The sequence below is a fragment of the Apteryx rowi genome, unplaced genomic scaffold (genome assembly GCF_003343035.1).
Source record: "Apteryx rowi isolate R43461 unplaced genomic scaffold, aptRow1 scaffold_232, whole genome shotgun sequence".
In the NCBI taxonomy this organism is placed as follows: domain Eukaryota; kingdom Metazoa; phylum Chordata; class Aves; order Apterygiformes; family Apterygidae; genus Apteryx; species Apteryx rowi.
The window spans coordinates 334,402-345,111 of NW_020448664.1; the positions used below are offsets into that span (position 1 = coordinate 334,402).

Sequence of the window (10,710 nt, forward strand, 5' to 3'; positions counted from 1 at the left end):
GGCGCGGGGCCTGGCGGCGCGGGCGCTGCCTGCTAGCTGCTCTGCTTCCTTCGCAGGTCGCTTCTCGGACTCCCATGAGCTGTCGGAGCTCGGTACGTAGGCGGCCCCGCGGCAGCTGCGTGTGCAGAGGGGAGCCGGGGGAGGGGTGTGCGCTGCGTGCGGAAGTGAGGAGGGAGGTGTGCGGCTCGGAGCAGAGCCCTGCTGCTCCGTGGCAGGGGTAACCCAGCACCTGCTGGTCCCTGGTGCGGCTGCGAGCCTCACTTCTGCAGGGGATTGGTGAGGTTGTCCCTGTGTGGAGAAGAAAGATTGTTCCTTTATTAGTTGTTGTCTCAGTTCTGCTGGCATTTCTTATTCTCCCTGACAGTAGTGGTTGGTATTTGCCACTGGATTCACATTGACAGTTTTGTGATTCAGCCTTTGCATGGTTGTGTGTGGAGTCGTATTCCTGGAACATGTTCTTCTCTCAGAATCTGTTGTTCTCTTCATGTTGCTCCTGGCTGCATCTCCTGCCAGCTGAGGAGGAACCTGCATATCTTAGTCCTCACCTTCTAGCAGGAGCAAAAGGCAATAGTCCGTATCCTGTTTTGATTTCCATGCATCCTGTGATCACTTTGTTCCCGTTCTCTTCCTTTTGTAGTGTACTCTGCCTCCAACCTCCTGGTGTTACTAAATGACTGGATCCTCCGAAAGGAGTTACAGCGGACCATGCCTGTGGTAAGGCTGGAGTGCGAGGGAGGAAGGATGTGGAACATGTGTTTTTTCCTTGCAGAAGCTATGCTCTCAGGGAGTGTCTGTAAAAACTACCAGGGCTTTGCTGTGGTGTCTCTTTGGTATCAAGTTTGTAGATGCCACAAGCACTCTCTGAATGCGTGGTAAACAGCAACCATGCTCCATAGCTCTTGGCCTGGAGGAGTGGCCAGAGCACTCCCTGGACCATAGAGATCAGGCCCTGACTTGTGCCAGGAGCTCCGCTGTTCTTGGGTTTTTTTGTTGGTTTGTGGACGGGGGTTGTGTGTGGGTTGTGTGTGTGTGGTGTGTTTTTTTGTTTTGGTTTGGTTTGGGGTTTTTTTTGGGGAAGTTCAGAACCTGATATGCAAAGATATCACCAAATGAATATTGCTGTTTCCTGAGCAGTGGTTGTGGAGCACTGAAGCTCTGATACAGTCCAGTAGAGTCCAATAGTCCCTTTGCATCATTCTGCCTAGGGTATTGAGTAAAAACAAACATTTATATGAGCACCTGATTGCTTCTGTTTGCAGGAGCCCCAGACTTGCTTTCAGTACTTGTTAGACCCTTTGGAGAAAGAGGAGGAGTTTTGTTTTGTTTTTTTTTTTTAGGGGAGGCCTCTCTTGTAGCAACCCTGCCTGTCCTGTGGGTTTGGGTGTGGCAGGCTCAATGTCAGCCCAAGTAGGCAACTGGAACATCAGGTATGTAGCAAACAAAAATGCAGAAGGCTTGCTTCCCTGGCTGTTAAAGACTGAACTTGAGGTGAAGTGAATTTCAGCAATGTCTTCTTAATTGATGCTTTTCAAGTAGTACAGGTTAAATCCTGTGGCTGGCAGCACCAGCAGGTTCTCCTCTGGGGAGCACAGGCCCAGGCTGGAAGAACCCCACTCTCTTGGGGTTGATGCTTGGGATACAGACTGATGCTGTGAACTTGTATTTAGCAGGCTGTCACTCTGGTGTGACTGTGGGCTCTGAATTCCCTTTCCTGTACTCCGAGTGTGCTCCCTCATCACCTCTAACCAGGGAAGAGGTTCAGCATGTATCCCAATTCTAGAACAGGAGAAAGAAAGAGTTTTGCCTTGGAGTTCAGGCACTGTGCCACAACCCAGGAGACTGTGATGCTGTTTTAGCTCGAGTAGAAAGCAATCCAGCAGGCAGCTGTGACACGCTTCATTTCTGGGGTAGCAGCTCTGGATAATGTTGGTATTTCTGGGTCTGCCGCTGCTTGAAAGTAGAGTAGTGGGGTTGCTTGTAGAGTGACCCCAGGAGAGGCACCACTTTTGTCTCCCAGTCTGTGGTTTCCAAAGCCATCTGGTGTTTGGTTCTGAGAGTCCCACCAAATTGGGCTGGCTTCTACCCCTCTTAACTCTCAAGCAGAACTTGCCTCCTCTCCCCCTTCCTCCCCCTCTGTGTTTTGCAGTCACTGCCCCAGCAGAAGCTGCTGACCTGGCTGAGCGTGCTGGAATGTGTGGAGGTCTTTGCAGAGATGGGGACAGCCAGGGTGTGGGGGGAGATGGGCCGATGGACCATCATTGTCCTCATCCAGCTGGCTAAGTAAGTGCTGCAGACGGAGGGGAAGGGGCTGCATGAGCTTGGAAAGGGGATCTGGAGAGGGCTTGGCAGTACCCCAGACGAAAGCCCAAGCAGGGCTGAGCTGCCCATCCCTGAGGCTGGGAGAATTTGGAGTCCCACAGTATGCTGGATACTATGCCATGGAAGGGGTGCTTGTCCCTCTCACCTTGCTAGTGGTTGCTCTGAGCAGACCTGAGTGTTTTTTTCCTCTGGGGGAGTCACCTTGTGAGTGCAGCAGGAACAGAGCTTCGTAGCCTGGTACTGAAGGCTTCCCTGTGTGTCTGCCCACAGAGCCATCCTGCGTCTCCTGCTGTTGCTGTGGTACAAAGCTGGCATCCAGACATCTCCTCCCATTGTGCCGTTGAACAGGGAGCAGCAGCAGCCTCTCCACCCCCAAGGTGAGCCCTCAGTGCTAGCATTGGCTTGGCACCCTATTTGTCCTGCTAGGATTTCCTCATCAGAGCAATGGCTGGGGCAGCACAGGGAGCTGTAAGAGTTCAGTGTGCCAAGCTGAGTTGTGTTGTGCTTTACATCCTCTGCAGAGCGTGCCCTTTTGCTTCTCAGGGTTAGCTAGTGGCAATGTTGCCTTACAGTCTGGAGGGAGGAGGCAGAGGATAATGGGTCTAAGCCTGAAACAGCAGCCTGGGCTGCAAGTCAAATTGTTTGTCCACCAGTCTGAGGGTGAAGAAAGAGCTCCTAGGCCTGGGCAATGTTGTGAGGATTTACCTCTGACAGCACTGCTTAATGTTAGCCCCTTCAGGACAACCCAGTTTGCTCTACATCAAGCGTTCAGTCCAGTCAGCTTGTCTCCTCCTGAGAAAAGAAAGCTGGAATGAGAGTGTTGTCTTAATGAAGGAAGGTTCTAGCTGCTCATGTAGAGAAGGGTGCTGCCAGTTCTGGGGTGAGATGTGATCCTCTGAAGTCCGATCCCTGTGGCTGTTTTCTCCTGCAGACATGGAAGGCAATTCCTCAGGGAAGGATCAGACCTATGTTGGCAGGCGTTCTAGCCGTGTTGTGCGGTCTCTCCAGAGCAGTAAGTAGTTGTGCCAGTTGAGGCTGTTTCTTGTCTGAGCTGTTTCTTCTCTGTGCCCTTTATATATGGTCTGGGTGTGGGCAATAAAGAGCAGAACCTGATCAACCTGTATGGAGACATATCCAGCCTGTCACTGAGCCCTGCCTGGGGGGACATCAGAGCAATGGATCCAGGTACATTGTGCAGCACTCAGAATTGACTTGGCCTGTGACCTGTACAATGGAGACAAGTCTTCAGTGTGGCTGTGCTTTGAGGAGCATGGATCTTAGAGCATCTCTCCCTGCTCTGTCCTTTCTGGAGGCAAATTCTGAGTGTGTTGGTCAGCTGCAGTAACTTGGGAAACACAGGCACAGGGAGGGGGCAGCCACAACCTTGCTGTGTCCACAGCTCTTTGAGCTCTCTTGTTTCACCCCTTCACAGTGCAGAAAGCAGTGGGGTGGTAGTACGGGGAACGTTGTAGAAAAGTACTGTTTGCCTTAGTGACCGATCTGCCTGTTTCAGCCCCATCCCTTCAGTCTAGGCACTGGGGATCCCCCCAGCAAAGGGAGGAGACCCAGAGCCGAAGAGCAGAGGAGATGAACCAGCATCCCACCCCTCTGGGCCTCCAAGAAACCTTTGCAGAATCTGTCTACATTACGCGCCCTCTACTCCACTGTATCCTGCCCTGGCTGTGTGAGGGCGCACACCCCGTGTGCCAGCAGAGGGTGCTGCGGGCTCAGCCACCAAGCCCAAGTGTACAGGAGTGTAGCACCATGCTCCTTTCTGCTGTTCAAGCACTGGTGCTGTTTTGCTTACGCAGGGGCCTTGGGACCCCTCCCTCGTCCTTCACCTTGGTGGCCAGCATCAGCTGCTTAAGTTGTGGGCACAAATCCTCCAACCCCTTCCCTGGGGTCCTCTGGCACTGCCTTGGAGTGTATTCTCTTGGGCTCTGTAGAGCCTTGCTGGTACCCAGAGGATCACTTGTCCATGTACCTTTTGTTAGGTGTGTTTGGTTCTTTCCGTTCCTTGACTGTCTGTTCCTAGTACTAAGTTTAGGAGTGTGGGGCCAGAGATCATGGAAGCCCTGGCTCCTCTCAGCAATCCTGGACATCTCAAGGTCAGTCTGAGGTTCCTTTGTGAGCGTTTTGGGGTTGGGGATGTGTGACCATCACATTTCCCCCTGCTTCCCAACCCAGGGCAGGCCCTTCTGACAGAATTATGCACAGGGTCTGGGCCTGTTTTTTATCTGGGTGATTCAAACATTTAGATATCCTCTGCAGCGCTTCCTATGTTTCTCTTCTCTATACTACCCATCTGAAAGAGCTGGAGCAGTGTGCTCTGTATGGAGCTTAGAGTGGAGGGAATTTAGAGACCCGCTTTGCTTTCCCTGTTGGCTGCTGTTGCCATGGGTTAACTCTCTGCCCTTCTTCCAGTCTGAGCTTGCTGAGTGATCTGAAAGACCTGAACAGGCGAGAGCGTGCAGAGTTGAGGCGACGAACCGTCCTACTGCTGTATTACCTGCTGAGATCTCCTTTCTATGACCGATATTCAGAGTAAGGGGCCCCGATGGGCTTTTGCTGAAAATTTTTGCTTAAAAGAGATAGCATCAGGGGACTGGGTGGGCAAATTTAAAGAGGTCTGGGTGCCTATGACCAGGTTACTGTGAGCAAAGGTGATAGAGCAGGCTAAGGTTATATCGAAGATTAAAGACTCATGATCTTGCAGTTTTGAGCGGGGGACAACCAAAGATGCAAGCAAGACAAATCAGCTTCACAAAACTAAAATGCAGCTGCTGTTGTTGTTAGTGCATTAAATAGCTGGGACAGGGAATGTTACACTGGACTCATTCATACTTTCTCCCTTCTTAGGGGCAGGATCCTCTTCCTTCTGCGCTTGTTGGCTGATTATGTGCCTGGACTTGGCTTTGTCACACGTAAGTGGGCTTAGCTGCTGTATCCTTCTTTCTCCTGGGTAGAAGAAAATCAGGGCAGTTGGGCAGAGCTGTTTGTCAATCAGTCGCTGACCTGTGAAAGGAATAAGGAGGTCCCTGGATGGTTAGCAGCAGTGCATCTTGTATTAATGCTTAAACTGGAATGGAAAGGGATTAATTGCTTCCTAGCTATTAGGCAACTGCACTCAACCACAGCAGCAGACCTCCAAATATCCTCATAGCAAGCAAAGCTCTGTCTCTGCCACCTAGGCTTGATCTCCTGGGCTCCTTTTCTCCAGCTTGACTAGTGCACCAGAGCCTTGCCTTGTAGTCCCTATTTTTGAACTCCTTTCCTTGATCCTGAGTCTGCAGCACAGACCTGAAGGGTAGACAGTGGCCAAGAGGTATTGGCCTAGGCGGGAGCTGCTTGTAAGTCAAAGAGCTGAACCAAGTTTTTTTTCCCCCTGAGTCCCTCACCTGAATGTATCCCTTTACCATGGGCTAGAATTTCACCTCCCCCTCTTCCCTGCTGATGTGAAGCCTTTCCTGGAGTGGTTCATGGCAGTGATATGGCATTGAGGGACTGGCCCTTTCTACGGGCAAGTCACAGAGCTGGCTAGCTCAGGAACCCCTTCCCCATGTTACTGATTTCAGAGAGGCTTGGCAGCCTGCATTAAGCTGTATGCTTTCATAAGCATCTTTGCTATGCTGCAGTTGCTTCTGTGGCTGCACCTGCTCCTTATTGCTGAGCTGTCTTCCTCTTTCCTGTGCTACAGCTGTGTCCTGACTCACTGCATGCAAGTTTTTCCCTTGCACATTAGAGAACCCCCTCCCCACTGGAGCTTAGGCAGGTCAATGCTGAGGAGATGGTGTCCCATGATTATGTTTTGTGCCCTATGTTTTCCTGATCTAATCTCTGGTGGCATATCCTGAAGTTGCCTCCCATCCTGGTGAAAACAGCCATTTTATTCTTGGGTTTTCCCAGTATAATGGGGGAGTTGGGTTGATGTGTATCATAATGGCAAGGGGGAATCTACCCCATATAGATACAGCTTCAGATTCTTGCCTTTCCACTTGCCTGGTCCCTCTGTTCTCTTGTTTCAGGGCCGCTGATGGATTATTTGCCTGCTTGGCAGAAAATCTATTTCTATAATTGGGGCTGATGAGAAGATGACCCTTCTTTGCTAAGATCATGGCTGGACATCTCTAAGGAGAGCAAGCAGGCTGGGGAAAGGGTTGTTGATCTTGTCTAATTTTCAGTTAAACCATCAATGAGAAGCTCCCATTCTGGAGGTTGGGGGGGAGGGGGTGTATGTAATTTTTTAACAGATCTAGCTGTGAATGATGGATACTATATGTGTGGAGAGATCCTGGCCACTTCTTTCCCTGGACAGTGCTGTGGCTGCAATGATGGTGGTGGGACAACCCCTTTTTTAAGCACTTGATTTTTCTCCTTTTGTATGGCTGCACTATAATAAAGCTAGGCAGCACAGTGTTTTTCAGAGAGCATTGTCTCCTGCCTCATTGTGCCTAGGATAGACCTGCAGCCTGCTTGTGTTGGCCATGCCTGGCCAATCTACTTGAAGAGGGCTTGTCTGTCAAATAAACTGACTGAACTGAAAGAACTGAGCTGAAAGACCTCATCTTCCTAAGATCTCTTCCCTTGTGACTTCTGGTACTGGGTGCCAGTAAGTCTCTTGATCAGCAAGAAGAGCTTCAGTAATCGTCTATCCTGGGAGCTGCAATCTATAATTATATTGTCCATTAAAGACCTTTCCCTCTGCCTCTGGCCTTGAGGGGCAGGGCCCCACATGTTGCTCAGCTGGTGCGTGTGTAGCATCTGCGACTCCTGATGCCTGGTTCAGTCTGCAGTTTCCTGGGGCTTCCTGTGCGTATGGAGAGCCATGGTTTGTAGGATGTTTTGCCTAAGTGTGTGCTAGAAGCGTTTGCAGAATTGCTGCCAGCCAGTGCTCGGGGGCTTGGCCTAGGGTAGAGGAGAGGAGAAACGAAGAGATTAACTGAGCAGATGTTGCTGTGCAGCACTTAAAGGGTCCAGCTGAGGCCTAAACAGCTATAGTCATCTCTTTTATCTGCTCTGCTAATTAAGGGACAGTTGAGACATCAGTTTTGTCCAGTCAGCTGCTGTGGAGGCTCCTGTAGCTTGGGCAAGTCCTGCAAGCAGCCTGCCCACTGCCAACATTATTCACACTCTTGTGGGGCTAAACAGCTGGAAACTTGCTGCCAGCAGCGTCTCCTGTGTCTGAGCAGAAGTTGACTTCAAGTGGGTAATAGTAATATCTCTACCTGAGCTGTCAGTAAGAGACTCTCAGGCTGCAGGGATCACAGCTTGCTTGCCTCAGCATCTGAAATAGGTGGGGTACACCCACCCCTACCCTCTGGGGCCAACAGACCTCAGCAGTGCAGGGGAATCCCAGGGCTTTGGCAGGGCATGGGGTTTGTGGCACTACCTCAACTGGCAGTGATGCTCTGTAATGCAGCAGCAGCCTGGAAAAGTGGCAAGCTGGGGACTGTGCTCCATTCAGGCCACAGGTTTTTAGTAAAGAGGAAGATGCTGAAGATTGTAAAGCCCGGAAAGCGTGGGTTTACATGTGGGGAGAGGGAACTACAGAGATGAAAGGGTTTGCTTTCAGAAGGGTTGAAAGGGAGGTGCAGGGTGTTGGTGGGGAGTAGGGAAGCAGCTGTGGTGCTGCCAGGTGACATGCACTGAAGGGGTGTGCACTGGTGGGGGGGAGGGCTGTGAGCAGCCAGCATGGTCCATGCTGCTCTGTGCCATGTTCTGCCTCAGGGGAGCCATGCTGGGGCTTAGGTTAGGTGAAGCTGCAGAGGCTGTGGGCTAGGCTGGTTCCCAAAGCCTGGCTCAGTGAGGAGCAACCATCAAAGCTGCAACAGAAGGATGTGGCTGAGCTGTTGCTCGAGGCAGGCAGTGTGTGGAAAGCAGCCAAGGACCAGAAACTGTACCAGTGGGGCCAACAAACGCTTCAGCTGCAAGTCACCTGATGCCTGACACAGCAGACCCAGCTGGTGAATGTTCCCCATGATGTGGTGCCAGTGCCAGATGCTGTAGGCCCTTCCTATGGCCATGGAGTGGGGGTCTCCCACCAGCCCCAGGTTTCCTCCGGGAGATGGCTCTGGGCAGCTGTGAGCAGGTGAGGCACCATGAAGCAGGGCAAGGAGGCAGGCAGCAGATCTGGGCGGGAACCTGCTTCCTCCCCAACCTGGCTGGCTCCAGGTGCGGGAGCCTGGCTGTGCTGCTGCATGTCCCCAGGGCCACCCAAAGTGGTGGCTCCCTTTGTGATGTGGCTGTGGCGTGTGATGTCAGGGTGTGCTGCAGGCGACGGGTGCTGGGGCTGAGCTCACCTGTTTGTGCACGGGCCCTGGGGGCGGCTGCCGAGCCCCATGAAGCACTGGCTCCTGCTGCTCGCCGTGCTGCTGGGAGCTGTGCTCCCTCGGCCCCTGCGCCAGAGGTGATGGCACTTTCGTGATCTTTGTATCTCCCTCCTCCTCCCCTCTGCCCTGGCTGTGGCAGTGCCTGCAGGGGTACCCACAGGGCTGTCCCTTTTCCTGTCTCTAGCTCATGTGCAGCCTTTCCTCCCCAGCCCCTTGCACCAAGGTCGGCACCTCTGGAGGCAGGCCAGGCCTGCGAGGAGGTGAGGGGTGCTGGGGATGAACGGGGTGTGGGAGCTAATGGTGGCAGCCCTAGTGCTGGGTGTGGGGCACCCCAGGCAAGCACTTGGGGGGGCCTCAGCTCACTCCTGCTTCTGGATTTCCTCTGCAGGGTCGACTACTTGGTCCCTGAGGATTTCTCTGCCCCGCTGGAGCTCCCGCAGCCGCATTTTGGCCTGGTGGACGGTATGGCTCGCTCCTTGCCCCCACCCCCGGCTGTGCGCTCAGGGCTCCCCATGACGTGTGGACAGAGCTGGCAGAGCCGGCTCCTCGCAGACCTGCAGACCAGGTCTTGTTCTTCAGCACTTGTTGGCTGATCGAGGGGCTGTGAGAGCAGCCTCTTGTGGTCTGGGACAGGGTCTGTCACTGGTCCCTACTGCTGCCAGGAGTGCTGCCTGAGCCCCCTTTCAGCAGGGGCAGCTGGCAAAGCTCTTCTGCAAGTCCTCAACCACTGCATCCCCCCTGCACCAGCCCAGCATGCCAGCAGATGCTGCTGTGGGGGAGGTGAGGGAGGAGAAGCAGCTTGGCTGGCCCTTGCATGCTTTGCAGCAGTCCCCCATCTCCTTTGGGGGGGACACGGGCAGGAAGAGCCCGGCTGCTCCCTTGGCTGTGAGCTGCAGCCACGGGGGAGACAGGGAAATGCTGCAGCTGCCAGGTGCAGCAGGGCTCAGCTGGCACTGACCTCCCTGCATCCCCCTCACCCTGCTGTCTCCCCACAGATTATGGCATTAAACCAAAGCAGCTTCACTTCAGGACCTGGGCAACGCGGGCACAGCCAGCAGGGCTGCGCAGCGCTGGCAAAAGCAAGCGCGATGAGCTCGACATGTCAGAGTACTACTATGATGACCATCTGTGAGCCAGCATGCACATGTGCCCCCCACTGCCTAGCCCTGGAGCTCCCCACTTCACCTGCCCTGTGCTCTGCAATTCTGCACTGCAGGACAGCAGGGCACATGGGTAAGCGTGGGCTGAAGGGGCAGGGCGTCTCCTCCTCCGAGCCCTGTCTCAGGCACTGGCAAGGGAGCGATGCAGCAGAAAAAGCAGCCCTCAGCTTGAACTGGAGCCAGCAGTGCGCTTGTGGTGACAAGCGCTGTCAGCGTACTGGGCTGTGGTAGTAAAAGCACACACAGCACATCGAGGGAAGTGATTGCTCCCCTTTGTGCGCCTGTTGTGAGTCTGTGCCTGGAGCACGGTGTCCAGTTTGGGGCCTCGGGGACAGGAAAACACTGATTACCTGGAGCAAGACCAGTGGAGGGTCACAGGGCTGATTAGGGGGATGGAGTACATGAGGTATGAGGAGAGGCTGAAGGAGCTGGGTTTGCTCAGCCTTAAGGAGGGAAGGCTAAGAGGGGATATATTGCTGTCTTCATCCACCTAATGGCAGGTATAGAGAGGACAGAGTCAAACCCCTCTTGGCAGTGCACAGGGAAAGAGCAAGGGGCAAGGGACACGTTGCAACAGTGGCAGTTCTGGTTAGATATAAGGAAAAAATATTTGCTGTGATCACAGTTAAGCACTGGAACACTGGTCCAGAGATGTTGGCTCCCCAGCCTTCGAGATTTAAAACTTGGTTGAATAAGTCCTTGAGCACCCTGCTATAACTTCGCAGTTGGCCCTGCTTTGAGGACCTCCAGAGGTCCCTTCTGACCTAAGTTACACCACAATTTTATGATGATCTCCTGGCTTCAGGGAGGAAGACGGGCTCTCAGACCAAACCCAAGAAGTGCCAGGGCCTATTGAGGTCCCAAGGGAGGGAATGAGCCAAACCCACTGCTGTAGGACATAA

At 53.3% G+C, this 10,710-nt stretch overlaps 2 protein-coding genes across 3 annotated transcripts in view; both read left to right on the forward strand.

Annotated features, from left to right (window-relative positions):
- PEX16 (peroxisomal biogenesis factor 16) overlaps positions 1 to 6,747 on the forward strand; it is a 9,242-nt gene extending 2,495 nt beyond the window's left edge. Inside the window, exons 2-11 of the mRNA XM_026065859.1 lie at positions 57 to 92; positions 638 to 714; positions 2,147 to 2,280; positions 2,590 to 2,696; positions 3,251 to 3,331; positions 3,833 to 3,985; positions 4,355 to 4,427; positions 4,744 to 4,863; positions 5,179 to 5,243; positions 6,345 to 6,747. Of these exons, the coding sequence (XP_025921644.1) occupies positions 57 to 92; positions 638 to 714; positions 2,147 to 2,280; positions 2,590 to 2,696; positions 3,251 to 3,331; positions 3,833 to 3,985; positions 4,355 to 4,427; positions 4,744 to 4,863; positions 5,179 to 5,243; positions 6,345 to 6,403 (905 nt within the window). The 3' untranslated portion in view covers positions 6,404 to 6,747. The remainder of the gene's footprint in view (positions 1 to 56; positions 93 to 637; positions 715 to 2,146; positions 2,281 to 2,589; positions 2,697 to 3,250; positions 3,332 to 3,832; positions 3,986 to 4,354; positions 4,428 to 4,743; positions 4,864 to 5,178; positions 5,244 to 6,344) is intronic.
- A 213-nt stretch (positions 6,748 to 6,960) lies between these two features.
- Positions 6,961 to 10,642, forward strand: CUNH11orf94 (chromosome unknown C11orf94 homolog). Of its 2 annotated transcripts, XM_026065844.1 has the most exons (4): positions 6,961 to 8,725; positions 8,833 to 8,908; positions 9,037 to 9,110; positions 9,644 to 10,642. In XM_026065844.1, the coding sequence occupies exons 1-4, from the start codon at positions 8,384 to 8,386 to the stop codon at positions 10,037 to 10,039; spliced, it is 888 nt and encodes a 295-aa protein (XP_025921629.1). In that variant the 5' UTR covers positions 6,961 to 8,383; the 3' UTR covers positions 10,040 to 10,642. The 2 variants fall into 2 exon arrangements, with proteins under 2 accessions (XP_025921629.1, XP_025921630.1); XM_026065845.1 differs by having other exon boundaries at positions 8,833 to 9,110.
- The last annotated feature ends 68 nt before the right edge of the window (positions 10,643 to 10,710 follow it).

What these genes read in the sequence shown, in the direction of transcription:
- CUNH11orf94 (XM_026065844.1), top strand. Translation starts at nt 8,384, where the DNA reads ATGGCTCTGGGCAGCTGTGAGCAGGTGAGGCACCATGAAGCAGGGCAA. An exon ending in CAGGCCAGGCCTGCGAGGAG is followed by an intron (nt 8,909 to 9,036) that starts GTGAGGGGTGCT and finishes TTTCCTCTGCAG; the next exon opens with GGTCGACTACTTGGTCCCTG. An exon ending in GCATTTTGGCCTGGTGGACG is followed by an intron (nt 9,111 to 9,643) that starts GTATGGCTCGCT and finishes GTCTCCCCACAG; the next exon opens with ATTATGGCATTAAACCAAAG.